General features: G+C 34.3%; 1 protein-coding gene across 4 annotated transcripts in view; it reads right to left on the reverse strand.

Annotated features, from left to right (window-relative positions):
• Nucleotides 1-22284, reverse strand: part of LOC118181834 (uncharacterized) — a 332796-nt gene that overhangs the window by 169888 nt on the left and 140624 nt on the right. For all 4 annotated transcript variants that reach the window (XM_085807697.1, XM_085807698.1, XM_085807696.1 and 1 more), the window contains exons 2-3: nt 18879-19211; nt 9346-10290 (exon numbers count right to left, since the gene is read on the reverse strand). In XM_085807697.1, coding sequence (XP_085663823.1) covers nt 9346-10290; nt 18879-19069 — 1136 coding nt within the window. In that variant the 5' untranslated portion in view covers nt 19070-19211. The remainder of the gene's footprint in view (nt 1-9345; nt 10291-18878; nt 19212-22284) is intronic.

A 22284-nucleotide genomic window follows, 5' to 3' on the forward strand; every position in this document is an offset into this window, starting at 1 on the left:
TTTGCCTTAACGCATGTCAGGGAATTTTTTTTTTTTTTTTTTGGACTGAACTTTTCTATGGCAACAGAAATTTAATAATATTAATTACGTCAAAAAAGACATATTTATAACTTTCTAAAATAAAACGCATATTTTTCAATACAATTATGCAAAAAAAAAGTTTTTTGGGGAAGGGGGTTAAACTCGTAGTCCTTACTGTTTTAAATTTAAAAAATTTTTGTTTACGTATTTCCTTTCATTAGCATATCGAGCTTTTATTTTCACTATGTTAAAGCTAAATAATTTTTCATTTGTGCGAACTTTCAACTAAATTTCTGTTTGCCGATATTAAATTAACATTATAATTATTTGTTTATTTACTTATTTATTTATGTATTGTTTTTGTTTACACGAAACAAACACATAATAACGTTAATAATATAATACCTTTTGCTAAATATTTGTTCTTACTGTTAATGAAAAATATATAATTTTAATTAAAAAAATATATTAAACAGTCTTTTTTTGTCTTATAAAAAAAGATAAATAACTAAACAACAAGTTTAATTCTGATAAGCCTAGGACGATTAAAAGCGATCTAGTTAAAAGAGTTCCGGGTATTTTAATAAATGTCTGGTTAATCTAATTAAGGCAAAGCACACGAGGGCTCTCTGCTTAAAAATTTGTAGAAGACGTCTTAAGGATTAAACTGTGGAAGACATATTAAGTCTAGTACATATTTCATAAGTGGGGACAACCACGAAAAACCTACGCAACTAGCTCTTTTACCGGAATTAAAATGTTCATAAAATTATCAGTGTTTGGTGGCCATATAAATTTGGCCATTAGTCAGATCTAAGTTAGCTTGAGTCCTATTATATATATATTACGAAGTTGCTTACCCTGAAGGTGAAATTATTAAAACTCTTTCTGTAATCGAAATCTAACATATCGGTATTTCACTTTTATATACTAAGATAAACATGTACTCTAAAAATTTAAATCCGCCTAAAATGCGGCGAAATACTTCAGAAACAGGCAGCACATATATTTACTTACTTTTATTTGAATTTTCAAACTCTAGAAAACTTGCATTTTGAATCACGTGATTCCCAAAGTGTCCTATTTACTCGAGAAACTTGACGTCTGACAATATTCCGGCTAGTAAAACTTAAGAGCTGGCGCCAGCGACTCCAGACGGAAATTTATTCACTGTGTCATCATCGTTCATTCTCACCCCAAATGTGAGACAAGAGGAAGAAGACTACCAATCATATAGTATGGATTTGTTCGTAAAGCTTAATTTCCGTGTTACGATGTTATGTGATATTTTCAAGGGCCAGCATAGGTAACAAATCTATACCATGTTTGAAAATTGACTCTTTTATATAAAACATGTTTAATTCTGAAACTTTGTAAAATTTACTTAGCCTTCTTAATTCTACTCTTCAGAATGAAGACTTCTGTCGGTTATTATTTTAACAATACAACTCTTTAACTATGCAGGAAAACATGGTACACAGGGCACCAAAAAAAAAAAAAAAAAAAAAGAATTGTATCAAGAATGTTCTTAGAAGGCATCATGTTCAAATTTACTTTAAAAATGCTTCAGACTCATTCAAGAATTCTGAATGTAAAACTATGAAAATATTATCTCGGATAGCTCTCAAAAGGTGGAGGTCTACCCTTTGAGATTTTTCAAATTGCTTTCGGAGTACATTTTATTTATTTATTAGTTACCTTTTTACTTGCATAGTTAGTATTAGTTTTCGCATTTTAAGAACACTGTTTTGATATTAGTCAATAATTTTCTATTTATGCCCATTCTGAATATATTTAAGTATGAGAAGTTACGGTTAAAAACTGAAGAAGTCTCTTGTTGTTAGAGACTTGAATTAGGTTGCAATGGTAGTTTATAACAGGCTCCGTCATTCATAACCAGAATCGGCTTTCTGTTGGAACATTAGATGAAATTATTATTACACAGAGTAATTGAAAGAGACAAGATAACTAAAATCCTTTGAAAGTTTAGTAGCTGACTTATGGTTCTGTTTGAAATAAATCAAGTAAAGTAGGTCTTGATCTACGATAATTTGGGTCGCATACCTTTCCTAAAAGTAGGAAAGGTATTTGAAATTTAAATTTTTATATGGGCCTCGTAGGGAAGAATTGCATTAATTTAAACATTGGAGAGTCTTTGTAAACATTACTAAAGATAGTGATGCATTTGAAATTTTAGAAACAGTACTTCTAAACAGTAATTTTCAGGAAGAAAAACGATTTAAGAGCATTGTTTCAGATTAACATTTGTAGAATTTATAAAGTGTGAATTTTCTCCTTGAAATTTCGTGTTTGAAGAAATTCATATTTATACGACCGGTAAATAGTCTGCATTTCTTTGTCATATATTTCTTGATATAGAATATAAAGTCATATAAGGTCCATATAAAAATTTGATCGGAAGGGAAAAAGGAAGATCGTAAAAACGACAGATTGGATTCTGAAATTTGTGAAATTCTGAGTTCTAAAATAATAGACGTCTGTTGTTGTCTTGTCCACATTACATGGAACAATGGTCGCCAGAGTCTATTCCAAAGAGAGGTTGGACTTCTATTTTTTCACTCCAATTTTGAAGTAGAGCACCACGGGGGGGGAAAGGATCCGGAGCCTCCCACCCCTCTACCCTTCCACCAAACCAGACGAGAGGACATTCGGCTCGCCGCATATTTAGAGTGACACCATGCTGCACCGACACTACACATTTACAAACATCCATGTCGTCTCTGGGATTCGAACCCGAGTCCTTGGCTACTGCAGTAGGCTCCCTCAACCATTATAGCATCTGGGAGATAATGATAAACGTCTGTTTTAACATTATTTTTGTACTGGAGATTTTAATTAATTTGCCCCAGTACTGCACTGTTGGAAAGCAATAGGTCAGATTTAAATTTAATATTTAGCCAGAGTTCGATGCGAACGTAATTTAGACAACGTAGCATATCCCGGAGCTTGAAATAGAATTTCATAAACATAGTATATCGTAAACATTTTAACTGTAGGTGTTGATGGTCAACTGCAGAACCTGAAAAATTTTAGTCCGTGACGTTCAGTTCATGCCCCTACTGCGTTAGAGCAAATTTTTAGTTAATTTATACATGCCGAAAAAATGAAATTATATTAGATCATCTAAGTACTGAGAACAAGTTAAATATTGTTAAGCTAAAACATATATTCTAACTAGCACAGTGAGCTATTTAAAATCACATGATCTTTTAACGTGATGCTGTTGCAAGCTCGATGCGGAAAATTAAAATGAGCAATACTGACCTATTTTAACATAAAATTGCTTTTGTGAACATATCTGCACTGAAATAAAATTATCATGAATTAAGTGTTTTATCTTCAGTTATTAATAACTGAAAGCATCAGCATTGGAGCAGATGCAAAAGTATTATTTTCTGTATTTGTTTTAGTCAGAATACAGAGGAACTAATTCTCAGAAATGATAAATAAAATTATATTATTCAGCAACAGTTGAGTTATCATCTCTACTGTTGCTAGTTGAGTAGTAGAAGGACAGGGATCTCAGTAAAGCAATTTAAGCCCTATTAAATTACATGCTAATTCTACTTTTATTTACTTGATTTAATTCAGTTTTCTTGTGGTAGGTAAAATGAATAGATTTCCTTTTATTAAGAGAGCTGGCAACTTTAGCGAAAGGAGGTCTTTAACTAGATTTTAAGAATAACTGAAATAACATTCTTAAAAATTTAATGCTTAATATAAGGAAAAGAAATAAATAACATACTCAAGTACGACAGAAGTTAATGATAGCTTAAAATATAGGAAATGTAGGAACTTCGAAAAACGTTTCGTTGAAGGAAATGTTTCCCAAATCTTGAAATATCGGAAATCTTCCAGTAGCCCAGGCTACAGATTGTGAACATATGTGCACTACTTACACTACTGTTTTTGAAAATTGCAGCACCGTGAAATAATTATCAAAACTGAATGAAATTCATGTGCAGGGTGAGTTTGAAATATGTCTACATTTGATAGCGCTGTCTGTTGTTAGCAGTATGGCTTAGGGAAATGTGATAGAATCGCCGGAAAGTCAAGTATTTAAGCGGTGAACAATACCAAAAATTTTAATTGGAATTCCTTTTCTGCTTTTAACTATTGACCTTTTTTCAGCATTTCCAATATTTACCTATATTGCTGCATCAGTGACACTACAAGGACTTTTCAGTTTTTATTTTCTGAATGTATTCCGTCGTAAGTAGTCTTTTGCCTACTTTTCTACATCGGCGATAGCAATAACCCATTAAAACAATTATCTTTCCCTACCTCGCGATCATATTGGCCAATGATCAGTTATTAGTTAGATAATTTCGGCTAATAACGAAAACACTCATGTTGCAATTGTAACTTGTTATTGCCAATTCAGGTAATATTAACTAATTATATTAACCTCACGCCAGTAATTCTTATTTTAAATGAAGAAATGAAGCTTCAAACTTTTATATATTAGTACGATTTATAGTCGTTTGGTCTCATACTGCTGTTCCAGCTTAAAAAGAGCTGCACATCGTGGCGATGTTTGTTTTATACGGCGGTGTAAATTTAACATTCTACAGTAAGATGGTTCGCCCAAGCCCAGTATGAGGAGAGTAAAGTCATAATATAAAGCATGGACTAGTAGATCGTGGTTGAGTGCGTACGTGAGGAAATTGGGGAGCTAATGCATACATGATCAAAAGTGGACTGTATGGTTTCTTTGGAAAGAGGGACAGTCAACAGCACAAATTTGCAAGTGACTAGTGACTGTATGTGATGAGCAAACTTCTTCAAGAAGTTATGTATTTATGGGATAAGGAACTTCAACATGGAAACTGAAAGTCTAGTGAAAGGAATTAGTAGTGGTATATCAGTAAAATGAGGAGTACAGTAAACCGGAGTACAACAGGTGGCCAACTTAACAGTGACAAATTGAAGCAGTACCTTTGACAAGGTGTAACGGGAAATGGGTATTGAAAGAGGAATACGAAAGATGATAGTGCATGAATATTTGAAAATGCGCTAAGTTTATATTTAGTGAGTGCCTCCCCCCGAAACTCATTATAAGAAACAACAAATGCTGAAAATGAACCAGGAAATTGTTCATCGTTGTATGCACTTCTCGATAAGATGAAGGACAACCTGAGTGCCAAAGAGCCACCAGCAACGAAGAACTACAACAGGCTGTCCGTGAGTGGGTCCGCAGTACTCCTGAAGAAAGGTTTACTGCAACCATCCGAAAATTTCCAAGAGAATGGAAACCCTGCGCTCATTTTCATGCATGTATTCCAGCAATGAAGGTATATTATGCCACTTTACTCGTCTTATTCGAAAGTATTTCTGAAAATATCCAATATCATTCACTATTTTCCTTGTATTGTATAGAGTAGCACACTACATTTACTTTAAATGCGTAGCAGGTTTTCTGTTGCTCCTGTGATGCGAAGAGAAGGAAAATTGCATGATGAAGCAAGTTTTGTTTCTATAACAAAAATAAATGTTTGAAGTTTTAAGAAACATTTGCAAGCAGTATTTTCTGTGACGCAAAGACAATGATCAGAACATTTTCTTATAATGCTGCTCGTACGAAAAATCGCATTTGAGTAAACAAGAACTGCTTACTGAAAATAAAAAATGTGATGAATTTTCTACAGCTCAGAACGCTATCGATTATTTTTCGTAAGAATTTGGTCTTTTTTTTTACAAACCTTTGTGAACACTGATAAGTATTTTAAATACAACAGGTTACAGATTACGATTAAAAACCTCAGGTTTGCCATTTCGAAAGAAAAAACAATTTAAATGAGAGCCAATGCTTCAAATCAGAATTCTTAAGAGAGCATTGATATGAGAGATGAAGGTTGAGTGGAAGGAAAGTTTCCAGATTTCCTTATATGCTTATTTCTAGAAGAACCAAAGAAAAAAAATAAAAATGAAAAGACATTTCCTAGCTATATTAAAATAAATTTTTGGATTGATTGAATTACCACAGCTTATTTAGCATAACTTTTCTCTTTTATAAATCTTCAGTCAGTTTGTTTGCCGCAGAGAACTCTCTCTGTGAAACTACCTCGTATTTTCATTACGTTTGGGAAAGCTTTACACAGCAGAGAACTAAGTTCCGAACAAATGCATCGGTGTTCGATTTCCTTATTTTAGGCATTCATAAATATTTTGAGAATAACATTTGATAAGAAATTTTTCTATAAGATTTAATCCTAGTTTTCTATGGAACCTTATATGCATATAACGAATTTTAATTCTTAAAAAATAAGCCTAGCGTGTATGATTGCCATGCATTTGCTGACCCATACAAAATATTTTACGCTCGTAATTATTATTTACACGTACATCATTTAAGTTAAGATGTTCTGTCAGTGCATAATAAGTAATTATTTGTTCAGTTTTTGAATAATTAAAATATTCTCCGAAAGTTTCGTTTTTTAATTTTTTTCTTTTCTTTTATACTATTCTGAATTGTAAGTCTAAACAGTGATGTAGAAAAGAGTCACATATCGCAAATCATAATTTTACAGGTGAATGGAATGCATAAAGCTATCTCTCTACAAGAAATGTAACAACCTAACTGGAATTGTTCTAACTTATGCCTAAATGAAAATGAAGTTACCTGCATACATATTTTTAAGTATTGGAGAAAAATAACGAAGTACTGAACCTTTTCTAGTGGTTTTAAATGAAAATAACATAAACGATGCTATGGCATATGCAGTTAAGACATGTAACACATCATTATTCAGTGAAGATGGAAGTTAGGGGGATTAGGATTTCAGCACTAATCAACATATTTTATCTACGAAGTAAAATGTGATTATGTAAGACCGAAATGAGATTTTTCATTCTGTCCTAGTCTACTGTGACTATTCTACCAGGATTAAAAACAGGATCTTTTAAGAGGCATTCATATGCATGAATATACAGTGTATGTTTACACATTTTAAAGCGATTTCGGGCCGTACAGTTTATGTTTAAAATGCTAAGAGTATTTTTAAATGTTCGTTCTGATAACCTTTTTTCTCTACCACAAGTCTGCATCTTGATTTACATTTCGTAAAATTTCAAAGGATACTGATAACCATTTCTCATCCACAACTTTCCAAAGTGCATCAGTTGTGGTTCAAAATTTTCAAGAGGCGAAAGTTACAATAGCCCATAGACGAAATTTCAGGAATCTTCTCAGGAATGCGTTGAAAAGATATAAATGCAATATCTGTATCAGTCTTCATTTTTTTCAAAAAAGGCAGAGGTATGTTTCGAAGTATGACCTGTTGCTTTGTGTTAATGAAGTTTCACTCTTTGAAAGTCATTGGGAAAACGAAATGGAATTTCTTCTGTAAATATCGGACATAAAACTTTGCCTCGACAGTGCGTTGAATTTACTTTGCCATTTCTTTCCATTCTTCTTATTCTTAATTTCGCATTGTGATAAAATCCTGCAACAATCCTAAACTCTTTACTGAAACTTTCTTTACACTGATGGAATCAGATTTGTACATTTTTTCTCTTCGTTTTCAATACTTTATTTCCAATGGCGAGAACTGGAATTTATAGGCTTTGGCCACTACTAGGACCGCACGCGGTAGTCAATTTAGTATGGAGGCACCTAATAGGTGGATCCCCGTTTCGTCCTATGAAGGGACAGACAATTAACATCCATGCCTTATCCCGGATTCGGACGCGAGCCCTTCGGTACGCCAGTCAGTGTGACTAACCACTTTCCCATCTGGGCGATTCGTTTTCGCCAATAAATGGACCATTTCTGTCTCTGTCATTTAATAATGCCCATGCTTCATCAGACCTCACAATAGATATTTATTTATTTCTTTTAAATAGTTTTCATACAGGGTTCTAAAATTTCTCTGCGTTCAGCCGCATGTCTTAGCAAAAGCTGGTGATCATTGTGTTTTTATTTTTTTGAGTTGCAAATCTTGGTTTATTATTTTACTCATTATTTCTAGTATACACGTATTTAAATAATTTACAATTGATTCCTGTGTCGACGGATTTTCTTTTCTTACCAATGACTTTACTTTAGAAACAATATGAAAAGTATGTACCTTTTTCGGGTATTCGTTTGGAGTCTTTGTTCCATGTAGAAGTAATGATTGACGGTCTTTCCCCTTTCGATAAATAATGTTGCTTATTTTACTCTTCGAAATTTTAATACCCTGCATTTCACAAGGTTTTTGCTTCATGGAATAGAAATATTTCTCTTCGAAAAGCAAAAATTCGTATCCTTCAATCCACAGCTTGTTTTCATGCGACATTTTGAAAGAATAATAAGTTTAAAAACAGCTGACGATATTTCTCATTTCAAAGGAAATATTGCCAGAAATTGTTTCCCAAAATATTTCCTTTTTTTATTCCTTATAAATCGTTCTAAAATGTGTAAAAGCCCTCCGTACATGAATATTATGCTTTCATAGACATGTTTGAGGGATATTCATGTATTCATATAATATACATGAATGTATATGCATTTCATGACATGACATGCATGAATCATCAACAGAAGACTTGTTAGCTGATTTCATAGGAAGAAAACATGTTTATATGGTAAACGATTTTAATATAAGTGATTATATATTTGTCGGCGTCACTGCGTAAAAGGCTTCAAAATCTATAAACATGTGGCTGACGCGTCCTTTCTAATGATGCCTTTAATTAAACCGAAACAGTCATTTAAATAGTTGAGCATATACATTATACAAACTTAGAGGCTTATATTAAAAACTTTAAGTATGGGCCTGCCAATTCTAAATTTTCGGATATGCTATGTTGGCACAAAAGAAGCAATGAAAATAACACAAATGCGCGGTTTTTACTAAAACAAATTTTTAAGCGTATAACTAGCAGCTGATAAGCAACTAAAAGCTAGTACTTAAAGCTAGTTGTTATTAGTAACAGCTGATTTTCAAAGCAATATTTCTCTTTGTAAAATAAATAATCTTAAATAAAAGTTTCATTAGTATCATTTAAATAATTTCATTTAAATAATCATTTAAATAATTTCATTTAAATAATATTTCATTTAAATAATCTTAAATAAAAGTTTCATTAGTATCTACATAAACAGATTGCTATAAAATGCTCCCTTTCCATATTCAGTTTAATTTTTGTTTCATTATTTGGATTACTTGATTACTTGGAAAACCATGCAAAAATTCATGCATTCTGTAAAACGTTCTATCTGAGGTTAAAGATAATATCTATGTTAAAATTTTAAAAATAATACTGATTTCTGAAACGACATTGTGTAGCTATTCTCGTTTTATATGCAAATATACTTACATATAACTTCGGTTTTGTCTGCAAGCTGCATTTGGCTCAAGTCTTATATCTGCGATCTCCGGCTCGTACAAAGAATGACAACAGCTGACGCTGGCCGATGCGTGTCTTAGCTCCTTGTGAAGGACTAGCAGTAGTGTCGGATTGACGAACGTGTGTGCAAAAGCAACGTGCAAGGACATTTCATACGAAGAAGATGGACCATTGACACCAGGTTGAATCAGAATAACAATGAATAGTGGTCCCCAGAATAAAAGGTAAGCCACCAACAGAACCACAAACATCTTTACTCTGCGGATCCCTTCTTTCTCTAGTCTGTTTATATAGCTTTGGATATGTTGAGATTCACACAGATCCCTCTCCGATCTGACAGATATCATGGTAGTAACCAAACCTGCTATTCTTAAAGCTTCCAAATTTGATTTTGTTAAATCTCGATATAATTTTCTCAGATGAACTCCGGTTAAGAGGATACACATAACATTAACTGTGACCCAAAGTACATTTAAAACATAGTGTCTGACAGGAGCGTAAACCATCGGGCAAGCATCTATAAGACCTACTCCTTCTCTTGCTGACGATAAAGCTCCACTTAAAAATGTGGGTCCTAAATTGATGGTGAAACTCGCAAACCATATGATAAAGAGGCCAAATATTATACACTGCGGGCTATCGAGTACTATGTGATTGTTCTCAGAGTTGACAGCATAGCCTTCGTCGGATCCTCCGCTTGATGTATCAGTTTGTTCTGGTAGAAGAGGAGCATCATTTATTACGGATGTAAGTATGTTGACTGTCGACACTGTTACTAACAGCAAAAAAGCAGTTTCTACTATAGAACATTTTGGCATACGTTGACACGTTAAAACGCTGATACCCAACGGTATTAGAAGACTCGCTCGAATACAGTCTACTAAGCCTTGATGGAACAACAGGCCTTGGGACCACCTGTGAAAATGAAAGAAAGATTTTATTATTATGAATTTTGAACTTATAAATAACTTTCATTTAATTAACTTTATGAAGTCACTCTATAGGATGAACGTGCTCAGGTTTGCAGAAGAGAAGATACTTTGAACGTAAAAAAATTATTAATCTTATCCCTAAAACATTTAAGGCGGAATTAGAACATACAGACACATTTAAACATTAAAAGCATTCATTAAAACATAAGACACATTTAAATATTAACAAACATTTATTTAATACGCTAATGGATTAATGCGCGTAATTACATTAGTTCCAGGAGCTATATAATTCCTTATGATATATCCGATCCACTGCCGTTATAATATTTTTCAAGCAATTTTTCAGCTTGAAAACGTACTTTTTCAGTTTCCGATAGCGACAGCAATCCTACGCTTTCGAAACGCTTGGCAGTTTGCTATTCTGAAGGATACTGGTAAAAATTAAATTAGGTAAATAGTAATAAATAATTTATATTACATAGTTTTGATTAACTATATTATTTCATAAAAAATTATTTTAAAACTTAGTTCTTATATCTAAGTATACCTGAAAGACAGGTTGCAAAGTTCCTTTGCGAAACTAGTAGAATTTTTAATCAAAAAGCATAAAAATGATGAGGACAAATTCTATATTAAAAAAATAAGCAACCGAGCTGAGTGAACTTATAAAAAGTCAAATTTTCTAATAAAAATTGTATAAAAACGGATAAATGATTAAAGCTAAATATATATGTATAAATACAGTAAGGATCGAAGGAAGATAAATCAGAAATTTTCAATGAAAAATGTATAAAAATGGAAGAATGAAAACTGTTAAATACATAAAAGGACTAATGAAAGCATTAGAAAAAACGTGGGAAAAGGACGTCCCAAAATGGGACGCCCCGTTTTAAAAACAATTAGGTTTTTTAATAAATTTTAACTAGATATTTTAAAAACGTTTCCTTGAAAACAATATTTAAACTTCTTCAGACAAATCCGTTTTCAATATAATATCATAAGCTTTCATTTTATCAATATGACTAATTATGAAAGTTTCTGAAAGCGATTAATATTTAAAAGCTTCATTCCAGTATCAAAGATCTTTTATGTGTTCTATAGTACTTTGTGATAATTTTTTTGATCTAGGAACAAATGTCATACATAATTTTCTTAAGGTTCTATGAAAATAAATTATCACTTAAAGTTTGACATTCTGAAATTTTTTCTAATCCAGTTTAGAAGAATTCCCAGTTATAAACTTTTCAGGTAACGTCTGATATTAACATAAGAAATCCCAATGAATTAAGTGCTCGTTATCGATGATAAGTCTTTTTGATAGTCTTTAATATGCCCATTTATTAGCCCAATCTATATTGTTTTTATATTTTCAGATAAAAGGTTCTGATAATAGCTGATATTTTGAAATAGTTATCCAATCCACAACATTTTCAAAATTTCTAATCAAACTTTCAGATAATTTATCCGTTCTCGAAACTTTCATCCATTGGCTACCCATTAATAAGATGTCATTTCTAAGAAAGGGCTTTTCCTATTCGTAATGAGAATATTCATTATAATTTTTCTTCTGTAATTAAAAATATAACTTCCACTATTTACTTTTTCTATGATTTCATCAGAGAGATTACCGTGACATTTTTAAAGACAATAACTTCTTTTTTTCATAATTTACTGCTAAATTAGCTATTTTTAAATCTCCACATTTTAATTGGATGTCTGCTTATATTTTCTTGGATTTAAATTTTTCAGTTTAAGAGTTTTAGTATAGATTCCAAGCTACTAAATTCTTCCATTATGAATTAAAATGTTTTTATTAAATAGAATTGTTATAAGGACATAATGCTTTCGTGAGAATTCCGTCTTCTAAAATAAAGCGTTTATCATCTGTAGGTGATAATTATCTTTTATTCACTATAACCGAATATAAGTCAGATATTATACTTTCATTTAAATCCATGTTTCTATAAAGCTAATTTTTAATCAAATAATCTGTATAATATTCAAGTGAAGTTCTGAATTTAACAACACATTATTTTACAACTTTTGACTTCTTAGTTATAAATTGTTTTGTTTTACAGGCATGTAGTTTCGCTCCCCTTTTTAACTCAACGAATTTTTCCACAACTATTTCATTAGTTTCATCTTTATTTTTCCTACACCTTCTTATTTATTTGCAGATATTATTTATTTATTATTTTTGTAAAATCTGACGTATCAAAATAATCAGTCATACTCTTCATATTTCTCTCTCCGGTCTTACATAATTTTCACCCCAGACTGACAAGGAACCTTTAGTACCTTCCAATTTCTCGAAATTATTGGAAGGCTGATACGCTTATACCTTTAGAGTTACATAAGCATTTATACCATTTACAGTCAAATAGGGAAAGGGCAACAAAAATGTCAAAACGTAGCCAAGTTTGGTGACCTTTTCGATTCATTTGAAACTGTGGTGACAAAAATTAGTAGCCGAAATCATCACCACTTAGCGATATCTATTTAGGGAGATAGACATTTACATCAATGCTAAATAGACTTGACCCTGTAATCTTATTTATTCGGCAAGTCTTCGCTTTCTTGAATCCGTTCATGTTGCATTATACACAAATTTGCAATACTTCCCCCATCCCCAAGGACTGCACTTCTCGGGCAGTACAATCCTTCGACAGAAAGCCATACTTATAAAATAAGGAAAATCAATGCAAAACTAAAGTAATACTTGCAATAAATAACAAATAACAAATCAAATACTAAATCAATAAATAAATGCATGAATTTAAAAATTTATATACACATAGGTTCATGGTCATAGTATATTATTTACATGATGTACACTGAGGGGACTACGTAATATGGCCATAGCAAAAGGCTCGCCTGTCGTAATTAACGACTTCGGGCTTAGAATTTGATGACTTACGGATCCGAACTACGACGTCGCAATACGTGTTTAGGATTGTGTAAGGACCGTTCGAAGGTGACTATACTTTAGGAGAAATTCTTTCCGTCGAATCGGAGCGCATACGCCATGTTAACCCCCTCTCAAGCAAATTTGTGCATCACACAAAACCGTTCCTGGAGATATTCAATGAACTCCTCAGGCGATGAAGATGCATCTAGAGGGCGATGTAGCTGAAGAGGTACTCTCCTTATAAAAATCCTAATCTTGTAAAGACATTAGGTATCTTTTTGAAGCAGAAGAGATGAAAAATTAGCAACGCCTTCGTCGGAAATCGAACCACGGACCTCTGAAGTACCGGCTCAGTGTGCTGACCACTACACCATGAAGGCACGCTAGGAAGGCAGGAGAAATATCTTACATACTCTCCCTTTTAAAGGGCGACTGCGGTATTTAGGGGAACCAATCACCAAATCCTGGGTGTGGAGAGTCATCATCCACAACCCTTTTAATTCGGACGCCACTGTAGAGACGTTAGGATTTTTTGGAAGCAGGTAAAATGAAAAATTAGCAAACACCTTCGTCGGGAATCGAACCGCGGACCTCTGGAATACGGCCGAGCGTGCAGAACCACTTCAACACGAAGGCACGCTAGGAAGGCGGGAGAAATATCTTACAATCTGTATTATTTCTACTGCTATACCGACAGGCTCTTTATCAGGAATAGGATACAATTAGCCCACTTTGTGAAGTAATCAATGATAGCGAGGATGTATTTGTTGACATCCGTTCGTGACAGAGACCCAGAATGTCAAAGGCGGTGTCTTCAAAATGGGCTCCCACAATGTAACGTTGAAGTTTCCCTTGGCTGCGCTTCGTCCGTTCTTTGTAACCCGCTTAGACATCGCACGATTGGCACCAGTTTTGCACATCAGCTCTTGCATTGATTCAGTACAAGCGCTCTCAAACGCAGCACAAAGTCTTCATTATTTCGAAGTAGCCTTCTGTCAGACTGCTATGCAGTTCTTTAAGGACGTCCATGATCTGGGATCTTCGAAGTACTAGTTACCATCAGAATGCCTTTCTTGCATAAGATTCGAACTTCCGGTACAAGACGTCATTTCGAATATAAAATGAGTCCCAGAAAGTCCAATATTTTATCGTAGGAATTGTTTTACTGTAGGAATATAGACCGAAATGTCCTCTCGGTAGCTTTCCTATTTGAAGACTCTGTTCAGTCAATTATATGTTTAGTGTCGGCGTCTTCCAACTGGGCTTTCTAGACTACGTCAATCTATGGGCCTGGGTCAGGCGATGTTGAATTTGCAACTTGACGTAAGAGCGGATTATGCAGTTTCTATTCGTTTCGTCCCTGGAACACTATCAGCAACTTCCTGGGCAGGGTTTAGACACAGCGTCAGCATTTTCGCGTAATGCTCTTTTCCAATGACGAATACCTATGTCCTATGTCATATTCCTGCAGTCTCTGTATCAATCTGTCTATTTCATCTTCGGGTTTCTTGAAATTTAAGAGCGAGGTTAAAGCTACATGATCTGAACGCAAAGTTTCTGTCCTAGAGGTAATGATGGAAATGTTCTACAACTTTAACTATGGCGAGCAACATTTTCCTGACGACACAGTAATTCCTGTCCGATTTAGATAAATACCAGCTCCAGTATGCTACGACACGTCTTTGACCGTTTATTTCTTGGGGCAAAACAGCACCGACACTCGCATTGCTCGCATCCGTGTGAAGAATAAGTAGGTTGTAGATTGAGGATACGTTAGGATTGTCGCAAATATTAAAGCCCCTTTTCGTTTGTTAAATGCATCCTCACATTCATTTATCCGCAAGAACTTTGGCATTCTATGTGTCAGTTTGTAAAAGGGTCTCGAGGTGGAAAAAGGCCCTATACAAATCTGTTAAAGTAGGTTCAGGAAATTTCTCAGCTAATGAATATTTTTGAAGTGACTCCAATCTTTAACTTTCAGCAATTTTTTCGGGATTCGTACACATACACTTTCGACGAGATAAAATGTCGGAGATTATACATTGAATGCCTGAACCATTTACATTTAGTAGGACTTAACTTAAATGAACTTAAAAAATTATGAAAACTTCTATACTTAAAATCAGTACGCAATCTCACGAGGACTAATGAAAAAAAATCGAATTTTTAATAAAAAGCATAAAAATGATGAGGACAAATTCTATATTAAAAAAATAAGCAACCGAGCGAAGTGAACTTATAAAAAATCAAATTTTCTAATATATATAAACGGATAAATGATAAAAGCTAAATATATATGTATAAATACAACTTTTTATAAGATTCGCTTCTTTCAATTTCAGGAGCATCTTCCTAATATTTTCTAAATATTCTTCAAAACTATTCCCGACGATGATAATACCATTCAGATATATCAGACAGGCTACGTAGGAAAGACATCTCAGCACAGTCTACAAGAGGTGTTCCAAATGAGCCAGCATATTACATAATCCAAACGGCATCACCTTGAACTGCCAAAGTCCTTGTCCGGTACCAAATGCCTCTTTTTATTGGTCATCAGGATGTCTGCCAATAGTCATTCCTTAAATCAAGGTCGAAGATAAGTTGCTTTCAGAAAGTATCCTGAATCTCGTCAGTTCTAGGCAGAAGGTAGCTGTCTTTCTTCGTGACCTCGGCCAACCTGTGATAGTCAACGCAAAATCTAGTTGAAGCGTATTTCTTTCTCACCAGGACAATGGGAAAGGCCCCAAAACTTGCTGAAGGCCCGATAAGGTGGCTTTCTTGCATGTCCTTTAGAAGTTTTTCTACCTCTTCCTGTTTAGCAATCGGTAGATGTTCTTGTGTGTTGCTTGATTGGTAGATGATCCCCACAATCCACTCTCTGCTGTTTCAAAATAGTTCCACGTACCTCAGAAGATGAGCGATAGAAAACATTTTGAAATTCTTGAATGAAATAATGAAATTCTGTAGCACTCGTCTCTTCATCGCTTAGTTGTCCATTCTTGCAATAACTTTAATGTTAGACTCTCAGAGGACACAGAGACTGGAGGACTACTGATTCATTTAATGCAGCTCACCGGAATATATGCTATAAACACTTCGACTTTAGCGATAACTTTCACTTTATCACATACATTGGCAACTTTCACAGGGATGACGATCCTCGATAGGTCGACGAATAACGAGGCTACTAGTACAGCTTTCAGGCTGTTATAGCTTTTAGGATATTTCATGATCATGTAGCGGAATTTTCGGTTTGCAGCTATGGCTCCAGGTAGTAAAATTTTTGTTTTTGCCGGTCCTGTGCTATCGTCTTTAGTTATTATTTGATGAACGGATTTAATTCCTTTACCTTTAATTCCGAACAGGGTTAAGACCATAGAGGCAAAATGCAGTTCGTTATTCCTAAGTCCAAGAAAAAAATTGTATTTTCGTAGAAAGTCTAATCCGAGTATGCAAGGATCTGTAATATTTGCTACATACATTGGTGTGCAAAATTAAGGACGAAGTTGAACAAAATTAGCTTCTCGGTGGAACGAAGAGGCAGAGCGGATTGAAAGACTTAAGCAGGAGATCGATTAGAATCAGGCACATTAGCACATGCGCATATATGCAGTTAGACATAATGGAGAAGTGTCGGAGGGGTGTAACGATCGCTGGAGGTGTGAGCTCAGCAGTTTAGGGAAGATATTGCACGGCATATATCAGTTTAAACGACGTCGAGTTGCTGCATCAGTGTGAAATGTCTAAGAATAAATTGTTAGACGACAACTGGATGCTTTTACCCGAGGTCAAATTATCGGAGAAACTGAGGAAGGTTGAAATGTGGCAGGTGTGGCTGTGGAGTTCGAGATTGCTCACAGCATTGTTTCACGACTTTGGAGAGCATTTCAAACTACAGAAACAGCTGTCTGACGGTTCAGTAGTGCTCGTCCACGAACAACCACAACAGCGGATTACCGGTATCACCCTGTAGGCAAGAAGAAACAGTCAGCAAACAGCAGGAGAAATCTCAAGGCACATGGAACAGGCGATTGGATGACCGATATTGCGTTTTACCATGGCCAGGAGGCTACGTTATGGTGGTCTTTATACCATTAACGCCTGTTCATCGGAGAAAGCATTTTCTGTGGTGCAGAGAGCACAAGAAGTGGATAAATAATTAATGTTGTCGAGTACTCTTTACGGATGAGAGCTAATTTAGTCTGAGTGTGATTCTAGGTGCATACAGATTTGGAGAAAGCGCGCAACACGCAATAAGCCCTTAACCATCATCAAAAGGGACCGGTTTGGAGGTCGCGGAGTTCTCGTTTGGGAAGACATAATACTTGGTAGCCGTACCGACCTTCACCTCGTCCAAGGAGGTTCAATCACCGTTGACTGCTATTTTAACGAGGTTCTCCGTCCTTACATGCGTCTTTTTAGAGGTGCTATGAGACTTCCGTCCCTCTTCATGGAGACAACGCTCTATCTCATCTCACAGTTGTTGTCAGAGATCTGTTGGAAAGTGAAGATATTGAATACATGTATTGTCCGACAAGGTCACTGGATCTAAATCCCATCGAGCCTGAATGAAACTTTCTAGGAAGACGCGTAGCAGCACGTAACTTATTGCCAGTAACGATTCCCGAGCTGAAATTGGTGCTACAAGAGGAATGGGCAGCAATGCCTCAACAATTCATTGAGAACCTCATATTCAGCATGTACAAATGATGTGAGATCTGCAGAGCAGTCAGGGGTGATCATATCCTTTACTAAAGGCTGGATGTTTCTTGCTGGACACCTATCACATGGATGTTTCCGCCTTTTGTTGCACTGTGCTCCATGCTGTTTTTTCAATAAAGTTCCTTTTTTATCATTTTGATTTCATATTTGGAAAGTTTTGCTTAGATTACTTGACACCTTGGGGATCTTATGGTATTTTGTTGATTTGGAAGCACGAAGAAGTGTGAAAGCAATGCGAAGGTTACGATATTTGGATGCTAGATTATGGTTTCGCTTTCTTTCGACTGGTGAGTTGAAGTTACTGGTTCTCAAATCTTTCGTTACTCTTGGTATAAAAGCCTTCAGTTTCACTTTTGCTTTTATGTAACTGCGTCATTAGCGTTCTATAAAAATCGTATTGACATTCTGGAAAAAGATTTATTCTAAGTATACTGTTATTTTTAGAACAGAAAGGGGAAATACACAAATTGAATAGGAGATCTGATAGAAGAATAGGAGATCGTTTTCTGTGAGAAGCTAAAAATGGATACAACGCCTAAAATGTGAGCAAAGATTATTGCACTTAACAATAACACATCCATTTACTGTAACAAATATTTACAAATGATAAGTGATTGTAGCAAATTAAATAATACCACAAAAACTGATCAGCTACTCTAAAGATATAAAAGCCGAATTTTGCAATTTAGAATGAAAATATTTTGCGCGATACATTTGAAAGTCTGTTATCTATAATTTTTAGTCGTTATGATGACCTTTTTCATTTGTAAATTGCTTATTTACTAAATTCATCTAAGCATTTATCAAAAATAAAATTTTTAGATCTATTAATAAATTGAAGTTCTATGATTTTGTCACCTGATTGCAGTTATTAGGTATTAAGTGCTAACCATTTCATCACAAGATTACAAGAATACGGATTATGAACATCTCACCTCCTCAGCGGCTTTTTCATTATAATCAATAACATCAAGAAGAAGTTGGCTCCCATCCCTAGAACAGCGAGTGAGAAAAGGACAACAGCTTCCGTCATCTGAGCTGGATGACAGGTTGGTGTTGAAGTGTTTCCAACATGGCTCGCATTTGAGACACCTCCAAATCTAACCACATTCAGTGTGCCTGCCATATCGAATTATATGGATGATTCCCCTTTGTTATTAAACAAGGGATCCAACAATGTTTTAATGGCAGTTCATGATATGACAGTGCAGCTGCAGAGATATTAAATTAAAGCATTCACAGCTGCTCGGTGATTCTGCTGGTAGAATCTGAAAACAAAAGGAAACAAAATACTAAATATTTCAAACTTATTCTAGGAGCTACAGTGCTTAACAATTACACAGTTTACTAAAATTAATATAATAAGCAAGTATAAAGATTGACGTAAGTAATGACAATACAACGATTAACGTTTTTATAACATTTTAAGAATTCAGGTATTTTTGCAAATAATAAACTATTTTGACAAGAAATTTTATAATAGTTGTAAGAGATATAACGTAACCATACTGTAATTGTTGCACAGCACTTGTAAACTTGGGGGGTAGGAGGAAGTACTTACACAGACACATTATGATTATTTAAGGAATTTAGGCCTAATTCCTCTGCGCTGAGAGCAGTTTAATCATTTATATAAAGTAATTTCTCGGATATAGCTGTGGATTTTGAGCCCTGTGAGGAATTAAGCAATGGGAACCTAATAAAATGCTGAAACAGCTTTTCAAAAAAACAAAAAAACTATCTCTTTCAAAAGTATTTGTTTCCTGTAAGTGTGCAACAGCAACGTAAAAGTTGTCGTTCTCCAAGGTCGCACTAAAGGTGTCATGCCGCAATTTTTTAAATCATGAAATCATTTTTAATCCCATCTTTGTATTAATTGTCTGTGATTATTTCACGACAATATTCTCTGTAAGTCATTTAAGAGTCTATAAGCCGTTAGTGTGCGAATTATTTTCGGCGGAAAACGAATTCTACTATTTTCGCATGAACTTTATTAATACTCACTGTTCTCGTACTTTGACTTGGGAATTTCGGTTTTACAGTTCAAAAGAGATGAAAATGTTGCTAGTTTAACTCAAAGACATTTCAAATAATGAATACCAGAAACGTTTTCATGATTTCTACGAAAGCTGGCTGAAGTATGTTGTTGGAGAAAGAAATCGTGCTCTAAAGAAGAGTACGTTTCAGCCTTATAACTATATGAACGTACGACTCTGGTACCCACCATAAAACTTTGCAATAAAACGTTTATGACGAATGTGATGATTCGTAGTGTATAGACTACTGCATTTACTTTACCGTTTCAAAGCAATCAAATTTCCGATGTCTACGTTTCAATGCAGGAAACTTTGTACCAGTAAATAAAAATCTGATTGATTTTTCTTTCTTGGCTATAAGAATACAACTTTTGCTGTATGTATTACGCATGCAAAATATGTACTGATAAAACACTTGCATTACAGATAAGGCTTCTGGTCACGACTATAAGGAAAGATTAATTCTGGTTAAACGAAATTTGTACTTGGAATCACTGCTATGTGGTATGGTGGTACCTTTAACACTCCTGCGTAATATCCTGCTCAATTTGACATATGCGCTGCTTTTTTATGCATGTGTTCTTATGAGTAAGCTGTGTTAAAACAATTTTTGTTTCTATTTAAGTTTCTGCACATTCGTATCACTTCACTGACGTTTAAAATTTTCTTACAGATAGTAAGCTACTACAGTTTGCAATTAACTGTGACAAAGCGACTTTTTTCACAAAATTTTACCCTGGTTTCCAGTTGGCATCAGCAGGTCCCTCAAAACAGTTTCATCTATCTTAATGTCATCTGTACGTCTGCTTTTGTCTACTTAAAATTTGTTTGGACAATAAATTAGACTTATTGTGCCATTTTAAGCTTGTTTCTGTGAGAAGCTGAAAATGGATAAAATGCCTAAAATGTGAGCAAAGATTATTGCACTTAACAATAACACATCCATTGACTGTAACAAATATTGCTTCGTCGGTTAGTGTTGGAAAATCTAGTGTTTCCCGAATTCTGAGAGACACAATGAAACTGGATTAATTTCTCTGGTTAGGAAGAGTAAATGTGGAGGGAAAAGGAAGACGATTCCAAAATTTGATCATTTCCTATTCCGAAATGATATTATTAATTCAATAAAAACTACAAAGACCTTAAAAGAGATCTGTTGTCTATTGGTATTGATATTCATCCTTCAAACGTGCAACGTAGACTTCTCTCTGCTGATCGGAAGGCGAGAAAGCGTATCAAAAAACAATTTTCACGCATCAAATAAAGCAAGGCGATTATAGTTGACCAAATAATACAAATATTGGACTACGAATGATTGAGAAAAGGACATTTTTCAGCAATGAGCCTCATTTATTTGTCGCGGTTACACATCTGACTTTATTAGACGAAGCAAGGGTGAATCTTTAAGACCTCAACATATCCAAAAAAACCATAGAATACTTTCGAAAATAAATGTTTTGGGGTTTTTCATTGCAGATGTCACTGGAAGTTTAGTTCCTATTGACGGAGTGATGAATTTATCGAAGTATATAAAAATTTCAAAACATAAGATTAGGCCATTCTTAAAGACATTTACAGGGACATTTCAACATGACTTGGCTCCATGCCACAATTCAAAATCTGTCAGAAATTTCATGATGAAAAATAAAATTAGTGTGCTAGATTGGCCTGGAAATACACCGGACGTAAATCTAGTCTAGATGCCGTGGCACATTCTCAAAGAACACCTCATCAAAATGGATTGTGCATTAAAACAGTGCATGATTAAACGGTATAACACGCTGATTAAACACTTTGTGGTGTAATTGGAAGCATATTCTACGCGTATTCGAGAAGTCTAGGGTTCGAGCCTCGGGGAAGGCACTGCTCCTTTTTCATGTCTCCTGTTTCAAAATAACCTTATGACTCTACAAATTTATATTTTAAATAAATAATTATATATATATATATATTATATATGAACTTTAAAACTTAAAAAGGTTGGAGATAATATATAAAGTGGGTACATTAGGTTATATATTATATATATAGAGATAGATATATATACATATACTATGAAGACTACATACTCTTGTGATACCAAGGTAGATTAAACTTGTAGCATTAATTAATCTGAAAAATTAAATACTTTTAAAGAGCAATAAATACTTTTAAAATTTAATTAAATATTTTTAAGGAGGACAGCAAACATTCTGCCAAATATTTCTATAATGCGAAACAGACATCCAGCTTATACAGATAATCTTCAAATACTGCTGTATGCTATTTGATGGCAACAAAATGTCAATATTAGTGTAGCACAAAT

Source organism: Stegodyphus dumicola, chromosome X1 (genome assembly GCF_044657685.1).
Source record: "Stegodyphus dumicola isolate Sdum_Otavi_A_Nest chromosome X1, ASM4465768v1".
In the NCBI taxonomy this organism is placed as follows: Eukaryota; Metazoa; Arthropoda; class Arachnida; order Araneae; family Eresidae; genus Stegodyphus; species Stegodyphus dumicola.